Source organism: Mustela nigripes, chromosome 1 (assembly GCF_022355385.1).
Source record: "Mustela nigripes isolate SB6536 chromosome 1, MUSNIG.SB6536, whole genome shotgun sequence".
NCBI classification, from domain to species: Eukaryota; Metazoa; Chordata; class Mammalia; order Carnivora; family Mustelidae; genus Mustela; species Mustela nigripes.
The window spans coordinates 109,937,887-109,956,801 of NC_081557.1; the positions used below are offsets into that span (position 1 = coordinate 109,937,887).

General features: G+C 34.8%; 1 protein-coding gene across 1 annotated transcript in view; it reads left to right on the plus strand.

Moving 5' to 3' along the window:
- The window catches only part of ADAM7 (ADAM metallopeptidase domain 7), an 85,566-nt gene that overhangs the window by 41,902 nt on the left and 24,749 nt on the right, over positions 1-18,915 (plus strand). The window contains exons 9-16 of the mRNA XM_059407909.1: positions 2,317-2,486; positions 4,704-4,788; positions 6,274-6,404; positions 7,947-8,121; positions 9,831-9,920; positions 10,908-11,103; positions 11,513-11,615; positions 12,599-12,788. Of these exons, the coding sequence (XP_059263892.1) occupies positions 2,317-2,486; positions 4,704-4,788; positions 6,274-6,404; positions 7,947-8,121; positions 9,831-9,920; positions 10,908-11,103; positions 11,513-11,615; positions 12,599-12,788 (1,140 nt within the window). The remainder of the gene's footprint in view (positions 1-2,316; positions 2,487-4,703; positions 4,789-6,273; positions 6,405-7,946; positions 8,122-9,830; positions 9,921-10,907; positions 11,104-11,512; positions 11,616-12,598; positions 12,789-18,915) is intronic.

The window sequence follows — 18,915 nt, forward strand, 5'->3', positions numbered from 1 at the left end:
AAAAAACAAACAAACAAAAAAACCACACACACACACACACACACACACACACACACACACACACACAAAGCAACACAACTTCTCTTAGGCTTTTCTGGTACCTTGGAACACATCTTCCTAACAAATGCACAAAAGAAACTGAGATAAAGCACTGATGCTCACAGACACACTTCAGAGCTACAGTGGCTTGGTGCTGGACAGTGTCACCTACTGGGGATGACACTGCAATGGCTCTACAATGGCTCACCACAAAGCAAACATTGAGCATCACTTTTGCTTTTTGCCTTTTCTCATAAAAGCAAAAATCCTCTTCAGATTTCTTTTGTTCAGTGAAAACGGATTCTAATGTTGGCCTTTTGTGAAAGCAAATGGCATAACACAAACTTAAAAATTAAGGAATACCTGTATTGGCTTTTTTCTGAGAGTAATCAGCTCTATCCGCTCAACTCTTGGCTCAAGCCACCATTGGTTTACACAGCTTTCAGGAATGTCATTAGCTCTTCTAGTCAGATAGAACCAGAAGACTCTCCTCACAATGGGTGGGGCTATGTCTCAGTTCTCTTGCCTAGACTACTCTGCCTTCAATCAGAAAGGACCAGGAGCTACTCTGGCTTTGTGTGTGAATTAATCCCCTTGCCTGTGTGTAGCATGGAAGGGCTCATACCTGGTAATGGCTCTGCTCTGAGAGTGATCTGCTCTGCTCCTCTGCCTCTCAGCCCAAGCTCCTTTTATCCTGTTTCTTATATTTTGTGATTGTCTTTATCACTACCCTAACACTGACACAAATATAAGACTCAGTCTTTCTCTTTGGGTTTCCATCACCAAAGTAAGCATAAATACAAAATTGGTGCAAATTACTGAACTTTTACTAAAGATATTCAGTTTAGATTGGGAAGTCATGCCAATCCTTTATCCTCCACAGTGCCCACACTCATTATTTTACTTCATTCTCTCTCACTTACTTTCACAATATCTTTACCCCTTCATCTCGGAAAGTTCAGTTTTTTTCTCTACTGTGAAGAGTGAACCAACTCTTCACAATCTCCCAAATAGTATATACAAACCCTTCCAAGCATTCCACAGATGCAGCATGGTTTTTATCTTATAGGGTATGTTTTCACTAGAAGAGAGCACATTCATAGCATGATAAATGATAACTATTGTTTCCATTTGTACTTTCTCCGGTTTTATGGACCTAAAGCCCACCCATGAATGGTAGAGACTCCAAGGAGACCAGGTTAAAACAAATATATTGTTCTGTGGTACCTGACATATAAGGTCTATTAAATGCTAAGGTCAGGGTTAAAAGGAATGGACATTACAGGCTCCAGAATGGATTTGAAATCATGATTTAACTAAAGGTCTAACTTCATGATTCTTTAAAGGAAGCCTAGTTCTCGGGTTTATGAAATGACTTTGTTGGGTTATTATGTTGACACATGAAATTCAATATATTCATATTATGCAGGTTAAGAAAAGTAGAAAATTAACACGATGTTATTACAGCCATGATATAGCACACTTCTTAATAACGGATTGCATGCTCTACTATTATTGTGTGAATGACCTCATCATTTCTGACCTTAACTCAGTGTTCATAGTTCATTCATTCTTTCAATCTACTTTGTACTGCTGTTAGGAATTATAAAATTTATATAACATCTTTTGCCTCAAAATCTTCATATAATATTTGCTTCAACTCTGTCTTCTTTTGTGCTGGCATAAAAGTATCTACTAACTCAGTGTTTACAAAATGGGAATGAAGTAAGAAGGTTTATGAGCTATAGCTATTTGTGCCTGTTTTGAGCTGTCTCCAAAAAGATTGAGACAGGAAAGTAGTCCTAAAAAATCAAACAAAATATGGCAGCTAGGCTATTGGATTTTGAAAACCAATATCAACATTCTAATCTGCCATAGAACCAACTAATGACTAAAATAGAGAGAAAGAACATTCATCCCTCTGCGTGCCACTACTAATAAATTCACATCTTCTGGTCAGTTATAATATGAGTTTTATTAAATTATTTATGCTAGACACATCTTGAGCCCAGTGTCTGTAAGGTTCATCATATTCAAAGAAAATCAAATATTTTTTAAGTTAAATTTTTTGTTGGTTATGGCAATTTGCCCAGTATTCTGGGCAAGTTATACTATATTCTGTTTCAGTATAACCATTTGTAAAATAAGACCTGCATTTTTTGCTTATGTACCTCACATGTTAAAATTACTATTTTTTTTAATTATAGAGGAATATAGTAATGGTGAAGGATCCTTCTGTAGCTTGAGTCTATGAAAGTTTATTTCTCCTTTGAACAGATTTATAAAACCTTGGACATTCATGTGACATTGGTTGGCCTTGAAATGTGGACAAATGGAGATAAAATAGACATAGATTCAAATATAGAAAATACCTTATTACGTTTTTCAACTTGGCAAGAAATAATCCTGAAAAAGAGGAAAAAATTTGATCATGTTATATTACTCAGGTATGTAAGTGCTCTATTTTCCTGCATACTTTAGGTGAATTATAAATAGATAATAAATAAATAAACAAACAAACAAATGAACAGCAACAAACTACTTTTTAAAACAATTTATTTTGCATAGTACAGAGTGACAAAATGTTATGTTCAGTTATACATAAAATTTCCAAATCAAGTTTTAAATAATCTTTCTTTCTAATATTGATTAACACTGGAAAGTAAACATATGATACATTTACATTTCAGGTCAGGTTTGGAAATGTCACTGGATGAGAATGTACTTTTAGAATCAATTTACTTAACCAGCATCTAGCACTAACACCCTTAATTCTTCCATGCTGTGCCATTCCAATATTCCCTAAAACCTGTATTACTGGGAAAGTACCTTATTCTCTGGAAGTTTTCCCTCAGTAAAGTGTCCCTATCCAATGAATAGTGCTTCAAGAGCATCTCCTCTACTATTCATGAGGGTGGATAACTAAACTGCCACAGATTTAATATTCCTAGTAAAGTTATCTATAATATTAGGTCATTCCTAAGAAAGGGGGGCCCATTTTGATCATTTTTCTAATTCAAAATAGCTACCACACTACTCAGCCTATTAGGAAATGATAAATAATTGTGCAGCTGAACTGACCTTAACTTTGTGTTAACCATTGTCCTGTTATCCTATTTGTACAACTTTGGAGTAATGGAGTTTTTGAGCATTTCTTCTGGTGCCCTTATGGCTAATATATAACAATGTTACCCACCTTATCTACTTCATCTTCCTGTAATAGTGGTGTTTCTCCTATGGTCTGCAAACACGGCCTACAAATGTGTGTCTTAACATTATCTAAATGTTAACTTCCAATTTGAACTCAGAACTGTGAACCTTCCAAAGCCTGCAGCTGGAAGTCAAGTCCAGCTCTCTGGCAGATTGATGAGAGTGAATCACACCTCTAAAGTAATATCACTTCTGATTTTTATCACTGAGATGGTCCACAGCACTTATCTCCAGGGAGATACGTGTACCTATCACCATAGCATTCATTGTGCACAAGATTAACCTCTTTGCCTATTTCTTGGACCTGTGTTTTGAAATAATAAATTAGTCTAGAAATATCACATGGTTATAAGCAAAAAACTTTTTACTTTCATGAACGTCTCTTATTCTGAGCAATAGCTTCTCACAGCAATAGCATGTCTGCAAATAAGGAAATGAGAAAAGTGCTCCTAAATATCTAATTGCACATCATATTTGGGACTTATGTATTGAGTTCCTTGAATGTCTTCTCATCTATGTTCATGTAGCACTAGAAGTGATAATATATATGGCATTCTCATGTTGTGATTTTTGTTTCTAAGTAACCATGAGCAAGTACAGAATCTAGATTGTGTTTGCTCTGATGCTTCATCTCCATAAGTGGTATTTTTCTAAGATCTACCAAGTCTAGGAAGACCAGAGTTCTAAATACTTCCAAGTATTACTGAGACTAAAAATGTAGGACATTTCAATAGTAAAGAAAGAAATAGAACATACCTTTTTGATCAAAAAAGCTAAAAATTGAAAGGGGTCATGTAGCCTGACCACTTTTCTCATAATTGAATCTTCTTAGTTATATATGTTCCAAGTGTGGTCTTTCAGCTTAATCACTCTTTAAAGTGGTCTAACTCTAAATGTTCTTGAAAGCATATCAAATCTGGATTCCCTCAATATACATATCTACATCTATCTTTTTAGGTAATCCAGGAATAATTCATATGACAACTCTTTTAAACGTTTGATTATTGTTATCTAATCTTCTGTGAGTTTCTATGTTTGATTAAAATATTTTAAAAACTTTAACTATAGCTAATTAATCCTTATATGTGTCTATTTACTATGTTGTATTTTTCTCTCCAAACATTTTTTTAACTTAATTATTTGATCTTTTAAGTGGTTTTATCCAAAGCTAAGTGTATGATAAGCCCTGTAAAATTGAACTCACATTTTATTATTTTTTTGAAAATACATTTTTTATGATTTCAACTTTAGATTGTACTGACTTTTTCAATACCTCTAATATACTACATAAGCTTAATAACAACTAAGATCATCTTCAATTCTAGAACTCTAAGAAAAAAAAGGCACTTTTATGTGCAAAGGCACTAGCATTTTGAGGATTCATTGCAATCCAATCTTTGTGTTAATTAAACCACTGCCTCAGACTGAAGAGTGTATTTGCATCTTGTTTATAGTGGGAAATGGCTCTACATACATGCACAAGGAACTTCTTATTCAGAGGGTATATGCCTGCCCTATTATTCCTCCAGTGTTGTTAAGGTAGGCTGGGTTTTATTTGTTATGTAACTTAATCACAAAGTTTGAAGTTAATTTCTATAAATTGTGTGTCCCATTGAAGGGGACTAAGGTCACCTGGGTGGTTCAGTTGGTTCAGCATCCAACTCTTTATCTCAGTTCAGGTCTTGATCTCAGGGTCATGAGTTCAAGTTGCATGTTGGGCTCTGCTCTGGAGGTGAAGCCTACAAAAAGAGAAAGAAAGAAAGATAGGAAGAAGGAAAGAAAGAAAGAATGAGAGAGAGAGAGAGAGAGAAGGAAAGATCATGTATGAATTCTACCATATATCCCCACCAATATATACTACAATGAAATTGTTGTTTCCTTTATTAAATAGGAAAATAACAGTTTTATAAAAACTATAGATGAAAAATGAAGGTAAACCAGTCTGTTCAGAGCTTTAAAAATCATATACAAATTGACTTACAAAGATTAGAAAAGTTTTTTGCATACTCTATATGTTCACTATCATTATTATCATTATCATTATTGTATCAAAACAACCTTGCGATTCATTTTCAGTAAGAGTAAGATGTTCAAACTGCTGACTTATCTATTTTATCTGGTATCTTTCCCAAATCACTAAGCTTCTAGTAGATGCTGTCCAAGTAGTCTCATCTAAGTCGTATTAAGACCTTGAAATTAAAAGCTTGTAAATCACCTATTCATTACATTGTTCCTTTTATGATTATGCCTTGATCATGGTATTTTATTAACACAAATTCTGCATAGTGGAGTCTATCTAATCTAGTATAGGCTATTGCCACTCCAATTATGACATTACAACCCATGCAGAACACATTTTAAACTTCAAATGAGTAAGATGAAATAACCAAGTTAGGGGAATTTTACCTTTATAGTAAGTAATCTGGTATCCCACCCCTTTTTGAAAATTAATTTTTTTGTACTTACTATAGTGGCTAAAACATGAAATATAACTACAGACAGAGGGAACAACCAACTCTGCCTTGGATTTCAAATCATCAAACTTCTGGTTTTCTTAATAGTAGAAACTTCCTCCTCATGATTACATTACATACAGTTGGGCAGTGTGAGACTGTAGTCTGAAAATATGAACCACACACATTTTTTATTTTTACCATCTTTGAATATCTGGCATATAAAAGACAAATCAATAATGTTTATTTATTAGGACATTAGTTTATAATTTTTAATTATGATTTTTAGCTATTTGTATGAATGAGCTTATAGAAATCCAGCAATGATTATTACTGTGCAACAAAAAAGAATATCAAAATGTTAGAGACACTCAAAGGTCATTTTTCCAACCTCATTATATAATTAAAGGAACTGAGGGCAGGACAGGGAGGTAACAAAGGCCACAGCGTCTCAAACAAGTACTAGTTAACCGAAGCTAGAAACCAGGTCTCAACAAATAGTTCAAAACACTGTGTGCTAAAGTGCATTAACTTCTAGAAATTTGTAATACACATCTTTTTTTGGCCCCAGGATCTTTTGCCTGACCTAAATGTAGTTGCAAGCAGAATTGCACATCAGCTAGGTCATAACCTTGGGATGAAGCATGATGATTATCCATGTACCTGTAATTTTGAGAGATGTGTGATGGATCGTGGTGGAAGGTAGGGTTCAAACAATGTAGAGAGTACATTTAAATATTTTGTGTGTGACTCTTAGTTAGAACGCCATATTGTAGGGATATATAGATATTATGTAAACAATTTCTAATATATTCCATAAGGTCTATTACAAAACCAGCCGTGATAGGCTGTTTCCCTTTGGGGCTAAATCTTAACAGTTGGTAGTATTGGTCCTAGTGACTCTAAAATTCCATCTGAGCATACTGCAAAAATATACAACAATTAATTAGTAAATTATACTAAGATGCCTAGGAGAAGAATACACTCTATGTGCCTTGTTTTATCATCTTTGCCATAAACTCTAATTTATTCCAAATCTTTACTCAGATGTCTTTCTCAGCCAAGCCTTCCCAGGCCACTTGATTGAATTTTTCAATCCTGTCTCTAATCCTTTCTTCTTTGTTTTTTTCCCCCATTCTTAGTATTAATCACTACCTAATATAGTCTGTGCATTACCTACTTAGCTTGCTTATTATTCTATTCCTCCAACAAAATATAAACTTCATGAGGTCAGGTTTTGTCTGCATTATACACTGTTTTATCACACTGTCTAGAAAAGTCCCAGACATGTACTAGGTACTGTATAAATAATTGTAGAATGAATGAATGTCCTATATCCTCCCATCATACTGTGAATTACCACAGCCAGCTCCTAAACTTTACACATTTTTTTGAGGTCCTTCACAGAGAGCACATCATGTATTTCATATAAGAAAAGTGTTTATGATGATGATCAGCACTTCTATATATTGATTAAATGAGGTAAAATAGTGAAAGCACCCAAGTACAGTGCCTGCCATAAAGTAATAACTAATGACTGATACCTAATTTTATATCATCAGCTATACAATTAGTATTATTTTTCAGGGCCCATCATTCCAAAGTAATGTTTTTAAGCCTCTAAAAGTCCATCTGTGTCCATTAGGTACCAATAATGGCAAGGGAGTCAAAACAAAAGAAAGACAGAAGGAAGGTAAATTTCAGTCTTTTTAAGTATTTGCACTTTTCAGAAGGATAGTACATTTTTAGGATGTGTACGGTATTACTAAATAAATCATTTGTTTCAACAATGTTTATAGAGAATGACTTTGTGCCAGGCCCTGTGTTAATTAGTGCTTATTAAAAAAAAATGCAGTCCCTGCATTGAGAAGCTTGTAATCTTGCATAAATGATAAACAAATATATAGATTATGTCAAGAGGAACAAACAGAAAGTGATCTAGGAGCAGCAAACACATTCAGTCTAAACTGTGGGCTTCAGGAAGGACTTTCTGGACGATATATAGTTGTAGTTCACTAGGATACTAGTGAATTGTGTGTTGGCTGTTTCAATAAAACATTTTCTATAATAAAAGCCCACTTGCTACTCTCCTATAGCAGTAAAGCAAAGTAGGAGAAGTAAACGGACTTTTAGAGTTCATCATTTTTATTTATTCTTTCTGAATCCTTCATTAAAATTTCATAGCTGTTCCACCACTCTGCCCTGATAAAATTAGTCTTTATTTTTAATTCATTTAAACTCTAGCATTCCTGCACTAAAATTCAGTAAATGCAACAGGATTCAGTACCTTCGACACCTGAAGGATTATAATCCAACATGCATGTTCAACATTCCATTTTCTGATAAATCAAATAATCACCCACATTGTGGAAACAAGAAGTTGGATGAAGGAGAAGAGTGCGATTGTGGCCCTGTTCAGGTATTTGCAAATAATGTCTTTAAACTACAAAGTTTCTGCTCAGCTAGAGCCTAGGCAGGGTGGTGACCATTCATCAACCAAGATATTCCTTGTAAAGTTTTAAATAATGCGTTTTTTGTCTCATTTCAAAGCAGGTCATTGGTGTAGCCTCAGTGCAAGACATCTTACCAAGTCATGAATTGTGTATAATGATCTTGCTGGAGACCCCCTGTATCGCATTTGCCTGTTTTATATAGTAATCAGCCCTTCTTGTAAGAAAGACCCTTAGGTGTCCTTAAGTCTGATCTCATGCACAGTAGGAATTTGTTCTCCACAGTTAATCGAGCTTACTCAGTGCCTTATGAGGTTGGTCTATATCTCCAGCTGGACAGTTCATGTTACTAGAAAACTCTTGTCTTAATTGAGCATGAACCATTCTAACCTTCTACATATTTATTGGAGCTATGGTCTCTGGAACATTTAGAATATGCCTTTAAGAAAAATTTTAGAGTAATTCTTAATCTGCTTTCCTCCAACATCGAAGCTATTTCTGTTAAGAGCTTATCCTACAGGTATGAGTCTTAGACAATCACTTCTCAAATTTTCATGCGTATATACATCACCAGGGGATGTTAAAATATGAATTCTGATTCTGTAGGCCTGAAGTGAGGCTGAGATCCTTTATTACCAGCAACCTGAAAGGATATGTTGATACTGCTGGTCAGAAAACCACATATGTAGTATGTGTAGACACTACACATACACTGTAGACACTACAAAATTCAAAACAAATCTAATAGTAAGTGAATCAGAGATTACATGATTGATGTGGGAACAGTGACATGTAATGAGGTTGCAACACCTCGTTTTCAAATGTCTCATATTGAATGCAAAGAGGCTCTTATCTTTGGAAATTGATTTTTTTAGCTTATGCACATTCTTTAGAGAATGTTTCTATAGTTTCATTCTAATACACGAGGTACCTTATGTTATAATTTGCAGACAGTTTCCTTTGCAATTTTAGTTTTGTTTAAGCATATAGGGCCCATTATGCTAAATTATCCTGCTCTTACTATTTAATGATGTATTAAAAACAACAACAAAGTTCAACCTGAAATACTCAGATTCTTGAGGAAAATGTAAAATTAGGTCTTCAGAAGTTCTATTATCTCTATTAAACCTTTACTATAGAGAAGTAGCAGGGCCCTTCCAAAGAATGGAAGTTATCAAGAAAAATGGAAGGTCAGAAATGTCAGACTTTGTATGCTGCTGATGAAAATTCATTAGTGTGGTGTACTGAACAGCCAACTGGGAAGAAAACAAAATAAGGGTATCTGGGTACCTCAGTCAGTTAAGCCTCCAACTCTTGATTTCGACTCAGATCATGATCTCAGGGTCCTGGGACAGAGTCCCACATTGGGTTCCATACTCAGCAACAAGTATGCTTGAGATTGTCTCCCTCTCCCTCGGCCCCTCTCCCTGCTCACAGGCACACATGCTTTCTCTCTCTCTTTCTCAAATAAATAAATAAATATTTAATAAATAAATAAATAAATAAATGTCCCAAAGACCACTTACAAGCAGTAGTCTTCATATACATGTCATAACCTAGGATCATGCATTTGGATTTAATGCTGAAAGACAAATTATAAATTATACAGAACTATAACTTATTAAACAAGACCTTCACTACAAACAGTTTCTGATCTTTAATTTTTGATTATTGCCAGGAGTGCACCAATCCTTGCTGTGATGCAAACAAATGCATGTTGAAGCCAGGATTTAGTTGTGCAGAAGGAGAATGCTGTGAAGCTTGTCAGGTAAGGACCTGTGCCAGGACTGGGTTCTCCATTTTCAGTTTATTAAGTATACACAGGGGGACAGAATTGGCTGTCCACCGAATGACGCTACACTACTAATCCCAGGTTAGGGTTAGGCTTCCTTGTCCCTAGTAAATCCACTTCTGAGTTGTTCTGACTTCTGACTGGGCCATGCTGTGGCCTGGGAAGTAGAGAAGCAGGTATCACTTGGTCTTTTAGGAGTAGAGTTATATGATAAACATTATTCTTGTTGCTTTGTAAATCACTGCCAACCTATTTAACCTCAGCTCATGTGTGGCATTCCAACAATAGTAAACTAGAAGGGGAAAGATTTTACTGGCATTGGAGAGTGAGAGTGACTAGTACTGGAGATATATTCCTAGGAAAGGCGATCGGAAATCCAAATGACTCTGTCCAAAGATCTGAACAGATCTTTCTTTCAACTCACAAAGGAAAGGAAGTATATCTTATTCATTTTCAAATCTTTCTAGGACTCGTTACAGTTAAATGCATATCGAGTGGCTGAATAAGAAAGCATTTCCATGCACTTTCCTCCAGCAATGAGTCAGGGTATTTTTCCAGTTCATTCGGAGAGATGTGATTTCTTGGGAGTGGAGATTCCTCGTTATAAATAGAGAGGGATTCCCAGTTATATGAGTGTGCTGGAGATGGTATGTACCATCTCCAAGATAAACAGAACTCTTGCTCATTTCTCCATTTTATGTCCTTTCTGCTCTGCCCAATGCTGTTCTAATACAGATTTTCAAAAACACTGTCGTGTCATTCCTAAAATTACATAAAAGTCAACACATTTACAAATGATTATAATTCTCAGTGGAATGGATTAGAAACTCATGATCCAACCTTAAATCCTTTTTTTTTTTTTTTTAAGATAAATTAAATGGGTCAAAATTCCTCCTACTTACTGAAACTTAACCTACCTAAATATGCTCAAGATTTATCAGTCTTTTTACTTTTCTTCAACAGATGAAAAAATCAGGGTCCATATGCAGACCGGCAAAAGATGAATGTGATTTTCCTGAAGTATGTACTGGCTACTCTTCTGCATGTCCTAACGACAAATTCCAAGTAAATGGATTTCCTTGCAGGAATGCAAAAGGCTACTGCTTCATGGGGAAATGTCCCACCCGGGATGATCAGTGCTCTCAATTTTTTGATAATGGTGAGAGACAATTACAGTGAATGGCTGATAAACATAATAGCTATAATTTCTGTTATTATCCTGTAACAATTTGGGGGCAAGATTGAAGATAATGTCATTTGTGACATTCTTCCCATATTTTACCTATAATCACTCCAGATATTACCTTTAATATTGGTTGCTATTACCTCTAATATTAATTAACTAGCTCAATATGTGGGTTAAAGTATGTTTATTCCATTTTTATATCCATATGCTTCTGTAAAATATCTTTCTGATACAATAGGATAAGTTTAAAGTGATTTACTTATCTCATTCTGCCTTACCACCACATGAAAATAAAATTTCAATTAGAAAAATAAGAAATGTTATGATTTATAACATTCAAGTTTTTATTATTTTACTTCAATCATTCCATTTTGGATCCTAGAGGTGAAAGACAGTTCTGATCTCTGCTATGAGATGAATAAAAAAGGAAATAGATTTGGATACTGCAAAAACAAGGAAAACAGATTAATTCCCTGTGAAGAGAAGTAAGTACCATGTAAAGAAAAGTAAGTGCCTTCTAAGAGTGTTTTTGCAAAATCAGAACTCTCTTGTTCTGACAGCTGCTAACCTCTTTTTACTGAGGAGGTTAGGAGAAGGGGGAATAAGGAAGCAAGCACACATTCCTGATTGTGTAACCGGCACATTTATGAGTTGAAGGCCGTGAGATATAAGGAAGAAAAATGGGAAAGAGTTAAAATTCTTAGGAAAGAAAGGGAGGAAGAGAAGCTACAAAAAATAGGAAAGAGCAGATAGGAGGAGGAAAATAGAGTGGAAAGAAAGAAAAGAACAGAGAGAAGGAAATAAGTGATGCCATAAAAAGAAAGAAAAGTAGAAGTTGAAATTGGAAGGGAGAAGTGGAAATTAGATCTGATTTTAGAAAGTATTAGCTGTGTCATTCTTCCAGATTTGTTATACTCAGAAAGCTTTTTTTTTTTTTTTTTTTTTTCCCTGTGCCACAAACAGGATTTGGACTAAAAACAACAAACAGAAAACTTGGTCAAGTTCAATTTTGTTCCTAAATACTCTAGGTGAAACTGGGCAGTCAGTTAACTTCCTCTTACTTCCAGTTGTTGCCCAATCTGTAAAATGGGTATTATAATAATATCAAACTCACTGTTTTTTTATGAGAACTAACTGATGTTTTCTGTGCAAGAAGGAATGAGAAAGAAATCTTAACATCTTGATGAAAGTTAGATGAATTGAAATTACTAATAAGAAATATTCTCCTGTAAATCTGAGCTAATATTGACTTGTGGGAATCACAAAACTATAAAGAAATACAATCCTTTTACATGTCCCAGAGTCAGGACTTTGTCTAACCTTTCACCCTGCCTCACTTGGTGCTTCTGCAGCCCATTGATAAACCCGGGTCTAGGGAAAAGTGACCAGGCCACTTCACTGACAGTCTCATCTCTATAAAGTTCTATTTCCTGGTCGCAAACCTGAGAATATTCTCCCTTTCCTTCAGAAATATCAAGTGTGGAAAGATACACTGCAGCAGAGGGCAGCATTTACCTCTGCCTGGTAAAGAAAAGATTAACCACCTTAAGAAGACTTCAAAGCTGAATGTCACCACTGAGTGCAAAACTTTTATTTTATACCAAAATTCTAAAGATTTGGGCCTGGTTGCTCCTGGAACAAAATGTGGAGATGGATTGGTAAGATGAAAGTCCTTTGTTATACTAAAACTTCTTGGTTCAGCCACTTTAAAGCATTATTTTCTATAATTGGTTCCTGAGGGCCTATATATGGCCTATATAAACAGAAACAAATGGGCAACTTTTTTTTTTTAATTGAGCAAAGTAGTAATAACACTATAATGAATATTCATTTTGTTTAACCTCTGTTATACAAAATGATATGTGAATGTTATAAGTGTTTTTAATTATATCTTACAGTGAAATTATAGACATAATTTTTAAAATTAATTTGACTATGAAATAGCCATATATTCTTCAATTGTTTTATTCATTCAGCCATATTTTGGGGGCACATACTATGATGCCAGTGGCCATAAGGGAAACAAATGATGTAAATATGAGTGTACCTGAGAATTTCATAAATTAAATTACATATATTATGATTCAACACAAGTGCTTTCATAGTTCATTGGTGACCAATGAACTTTTGAGTCCAAAGGAAGAAGTGATTGCCTTTAGTTGGAGAACATGAATGGCATCTTATGATGCCATTAAATTAATGACATTTCAGCTTTGACATGACAAACATTTTTCAAGGCAGAAAAAATAACAAAAGACTTTTTAGAAAGAAATACCTATATAACATGCAAAGGTACAAAATGTATGGCATAGTCAGGAAACTGATCATTTCAGTGTGATTGGAGCTTTGAGTAAAATGTCAGAAAATGAAGTTTTCTAAAATAAGGCCAGATCAGAAGAAGTTTATCATTCCAAGATGAAAACTTTAGGACACGTACTAAAAATAACAGCTGACTCATCAAGGTTTATTAACACAAGAATATATGGAAAACATAATACTTTTCAAAAATCAGCTATTGTGAAATAGAATAGTTTCTGTCTGTGATATAGGTCCTCTCCTCCCATACCATCTCCCACAAACGTTACAGTTTCATTCATATAACGTGATCGAGAAATGAATTGAAAAACAAAATTCAGAATGAAAAAAGGGAATTAGAATTTACTTATTTAATGGATATCTATATTTTAAATCCATACACTTAACTATCAGTTTCCCATTAAAATAGTTAAATATTAAAATGATGAAGAATCTATATTTGTGAAATTTTAGGTATGTGTACAACCACATCCTAGAAAGTTCAAGGACTTTCAGTGAAAGAGTGTATGACACATCAGGTTAAAGAAAATACCAAACAATTTTCTGTTCACACCAGGTAAGAAAAACCATCCAAAAATACAAGCAGAAGTATGACTTACCCTTCATAGAACCCCATAATGAGTGGTAGGGGTTGAACAAAGGAATTTGTAGGGAAGCAGTTTTTCTGCATCTTGATCGTATTAGCATGTTGTGACCATATGTCACCACATTGAGTAATCTTTTTTTTTTTAAGATTTTATTTATTTATTGGACAGACAGAGATCACAAGCAGGCAGAGAGGCAGGCGGCAAGAGAGAGGGGGAAGCAGGCTCCCTGATGAGCAGAGAGCCCAATGCGGGGCTCGATCCCAGGACCCTGGGATCATGACCTGAGCCAAAGGCAGAGGCTTAACCCACTGAGCCACCCAGGCCCCCCCAAAAGTATTCTTAATATAGAAGTGTACCAATCACAATGGTGCCAGTTATTGGGTAAATTCATAAATGAGGGAATTCATGGAAGCAAATGCCAGTTTATAGAGGTATCACAAAGAGACCTCTTTTGGTATGGACTTTTCATCTCATTTTTACAATGAGGTACTTATAGACTTTTCATCTCATTGTTATAATGATACTGTTTTTGGATATGAATAAATTAAAATGAATAAAAACATTCTAGTTTCTCATAATTGTTTTTCTTTCCAGGTAAATTTTGATTTGGCATAGAAAATGAGGGCAAACATATCTCATTGCCCTTGAATGACTTTTTCCTTAGCAACATAAGTAGGAAAAATAAGTCAAAAGGAAAACAGTGAGAAAAGAAGAAAAGGGAAGGATAATACATTGGAAAGGAAGAAGAATAGAGGTGAAGGGGGAAAAAAGGGAGAATACTAGTTAGTCCTCTCAGGCACAAAAGAATTGCTGCAACATGCCTCTGTAGTTTTACCTTTATTAAACACATAAAAATGGCAAAATCACAATAAGAAACATTTCAATGTTTCCTTTAGTTGAGACTGGAGTATATGAAAAGAGATTTACATGGGCTTAAACAGCATAATTCCAGTGTTCATTTGATCATGTATATATGAAAATCTATTCTCTAAGAATAATCAAAGAGAACAAATAGCAACGAAAGAATTTAACAGTGTGAACAATGGAGATTAATCTAAGGACTTATAGACAATAGTACCCTATGAAACAGACATTCATCAAAAAAGAGAGAAATCATTTAGGAAAGATGCTTAATTTATATTTTAATCAGATTTAAAAGGATATTAAATCTATAAAAATGGTATTATTTGAAAATCACAAGCACTGCCTTCAAATTACAAAATAAATCATAATTACTGATTTACATATAATTTGAGCAGTAAACCATGAAGTGTAGTAAGCCACAAAATATAGTAAATTAGAAGCTAAACTTCTTAACACATGAGAATGAATTCTTTAGAATGAATTCTAAAGAAGAAAATGAATAAAAACAGGAAAAATAGTCCTAATAAATTTGATACAAATTTTTAAGAATTTATTTATTTATTTATTATTTGCGAGAAAAAGCAAGTAAGGGAGAACATGAGAGGGTAGAAGGTCAGAGGGAGAAGCAGACTCCCTGCAGAGCTGGGAGCCTGATGCAGGATTCAATTCTGGGACCCTGGGATCATGACCTGAGCTGAAGGTAGTCGCTTAACTGACTAAGCCACCCAGGCGCCTAATCTGATACAGTTTTAATAGAAATCCCAGATAAAGAAAACATAATATAGGTAAAAGTATAATTAAAGGTATAATAAAAAAATATCCTTGGGGCGCCTACTCAACGGGGAACCTGCTTCCTCCTCTCTCTCTGCCTGCCTCTCTGCCTACTTGTGATCTCTGTCAAATGAATAAATAAAAATCTTAAAAAAAAAAAAAAAAACCCTGAACTGAAGAATGTATAAAATAAAAACTCAACTTAGTAAGAAAAATTCACAGAAAGATGAGCATAAGACTAACCTTCACAGCATGAAGTTAACAATAAAGAAAATGTTCTATAAGCACCAAAGAAGGCAAGTATCAGTTTTCAACAACAACAATGACAACAAAGTTATCAGGTTATCATTTTATTTATCTTCAAAAAGAAATGCCATAAGATAATGCAGCAAAATCTATGGACCGTTGGAGAATGGAAGTATTGGGACCCAAAACTATACATACAGCCAAATAATTATTCAGTTAGTAGAGCAATAGAATGACATACTCACACACTTTATAACGTAAAAAAACTACAGTAAATTAGACAGCATTTATTTGCAATGATGTGGATGGAACTAGACGGTACTATGCTAAGCGAAACAAGTCTATCAGAGAAAGACAATTATCATGTGATCTCACTGATAGGAAGAACTTGAGAAACAAAACAGAGGATCATAGGGGAAGAGAGGGGAAAATGAAACAAGATGAAACCAGAAAGGGAGACAACCCTTAAGAGACTCTTAATCTCAGGAAACAAACTGAGGGTTGCTGGAGGGGAGGGGAGTGGAAAGGATGGGGTGGCTAGGTGATGGACATTGGGGAGGATATATACTATAGTGGTGCTGTGAATTGTGTAAGACTGATGAATCACAGACCTGTACCCTTAAAACAAATAATACATTATAGTTTAATAAAAGAGATAAATAAATATGAAAAAAATAGTCAAGAAAGTACTCTGATCAACTGGAAAATGAATTAAACTAAAAAGTTAAATGAGAAGGTAGAATATTAAGGAAATAGTTGCAAGCAAGAAAATCTATACTAATTTTGAGTAAAATCTAGTAATTTATATTATTATTGTGTTTATTATAAGAGTTTAAAGACATTAAATAATGAATAATAATGATCTTTATAAATTTCAATTTTCTAAAACAAACATATGAATTAAGAAGAAGAAAAATAAAAAATGTGACAAATGTCTTATCCTACATAAGAAGAAGCTAATGTTTATTTGATCTTAAAAATGATAAAATAATTTAGATTTAAATATTTTAATGTAGGCTGAATCAATGTTTAGAAAACAAAACATATAGCTTTCAAATAATTGGAGAAAAATAATAAAGTTAACAAGGATAAGCTAAAATGTCTAACATTTAAAATCATATAAAAAGATGAAAAGAGTAAAATTAAACATATCTTATCTAATAAATATAAATGGATTAAAATTTCCCTATTTAAAATGTTAAAGTAATTTTTGAATTGGTGGCCAGAAAGAATTTTCAGGGAATTGCATCAGGAAGATGGTGAAATGGGAGGTGTCCCAGTAATATCTCCCCACAGCAACAATAATTTGGTAGCAGGCCATGAAAAAAGTACCTTTGTCAGAACTTTAAAATCCATGGAGGATCTTGCAAAACATTGGTGCTGTCAAAGACCAAAGATTTGTTTTGAGAAAGCAGGCCCATGCCTAGATGATGAGCTTATTGACCATAGTCCTGGCTAGACCCATAAACATCCATATCTCCTGTTGCTTGGGAACAGCCCCATTTGGCTTTGCTACCACCAACAACAACATCTGCCTAGTAACCTACTGGAAGACACATCTATCCATATCCTTGGAGGCAGACCTGCAGATCTTGGTCCAAACACAGATCCTGAAGTGGCTGTGAAACTTCATTCTATTCCTTCCTTCCCAAGTGCAGTTCTAGACAATCTTCCTGCCCACAGAATTTCCAGGAAACATGTTAGTCCATGCACCCAGAGGCACCTTGCTCAATGACTCAACAGAAGCCAAGGACCCAATAAAAGATACACCCATTCATGCACCTAGAAACAAGCCAGCCATCTGACTCAGATGCTCTGGTAGACCCTTGTTACAGTGCCAGTCCACTTGACCAAGGTCACAGAGACAGTCCTGTCTCAGTTCCCAGGTACTATGCAGAATCCACATTTACCCAAATCCCTATTCACAGACCAGTAAACTGCAATCCTACTATAGACCAGATGATAGCTACATAACCTGGTCCTAGTCTCACTCAACTGTAATCCTGGAAGCAATCACGCCAGCCCAAGGGATACAACAGGAGGCTTTTACTCAACAAAATCAATCTGTAAAACCTGGAAAAGATGTCTGCTCCTTGAAATGCACAGACACCAATGCAGTAGTACATAGATCACAAAGATTCAGGCAAACATAATATCATCTGAAGAGAACTCATAAAGCTCTAGCAACTGATCCCAAAGAAATGGAGATGTAAGATTTTCTTGACAAAGAATTCAAAGTAATCATTTTAAAGAAGTTCAAAAGGATGCAAGGGTACACAAATAGATGACTAAATGGAATCAAGAAAGCAAAGCATGAAAAACATAAGTTTAACAAAGAAATAAAAACCATTAAAAAAGTGAAACAGAAATACTGGAGCTAAAGAATACATTATAGAAATGAAAAAGTCAATGGAAAGCTTCAACAGCAGACTGGATCATTACGAAGAAAAAAGTCAGCAATCTTAAAAATAAGTCACTTGAAATTGGAAAGTTGGAGAAACAAAAGAAAAAAGAATAAAAACTAGTGAAGAAAGCATATGGAACCTATATGACACCAATGACAAAAAATGAATGTATGCATTATGTATGTTCCAGAAGGAGAAGAGAAAGAGAAAGAGAGGAGAATAAAGATTATTTTTAAAATAATGGCTGAAAATTTGCCAAATACTGGGAAGGATATCTACATTTAGATTCTGAAAGCTCAAAAGACCCCACGAGAGACTAGTCCAAAGAGTATCCAGAGATACATTATAAACCAACCATCAAAAGTCAAAGACAGACAAGATCAGGCGCGTTCAGGGTCAAGAAATGGGCAGAGGACATGAACAGACATTTCTGCAAAGAAGACATCCAGATGGCCAACAGACACATGAAAAAGTGCTCCATATCACTCGGCATCAGGGAAATACAAATCAAAACCACAATGAGATATCACCTCACACCAGTCAGAATGGCTAAAATCAACAAGTCAGGAAATGACAGATGCTGGCGAGGATGCGGC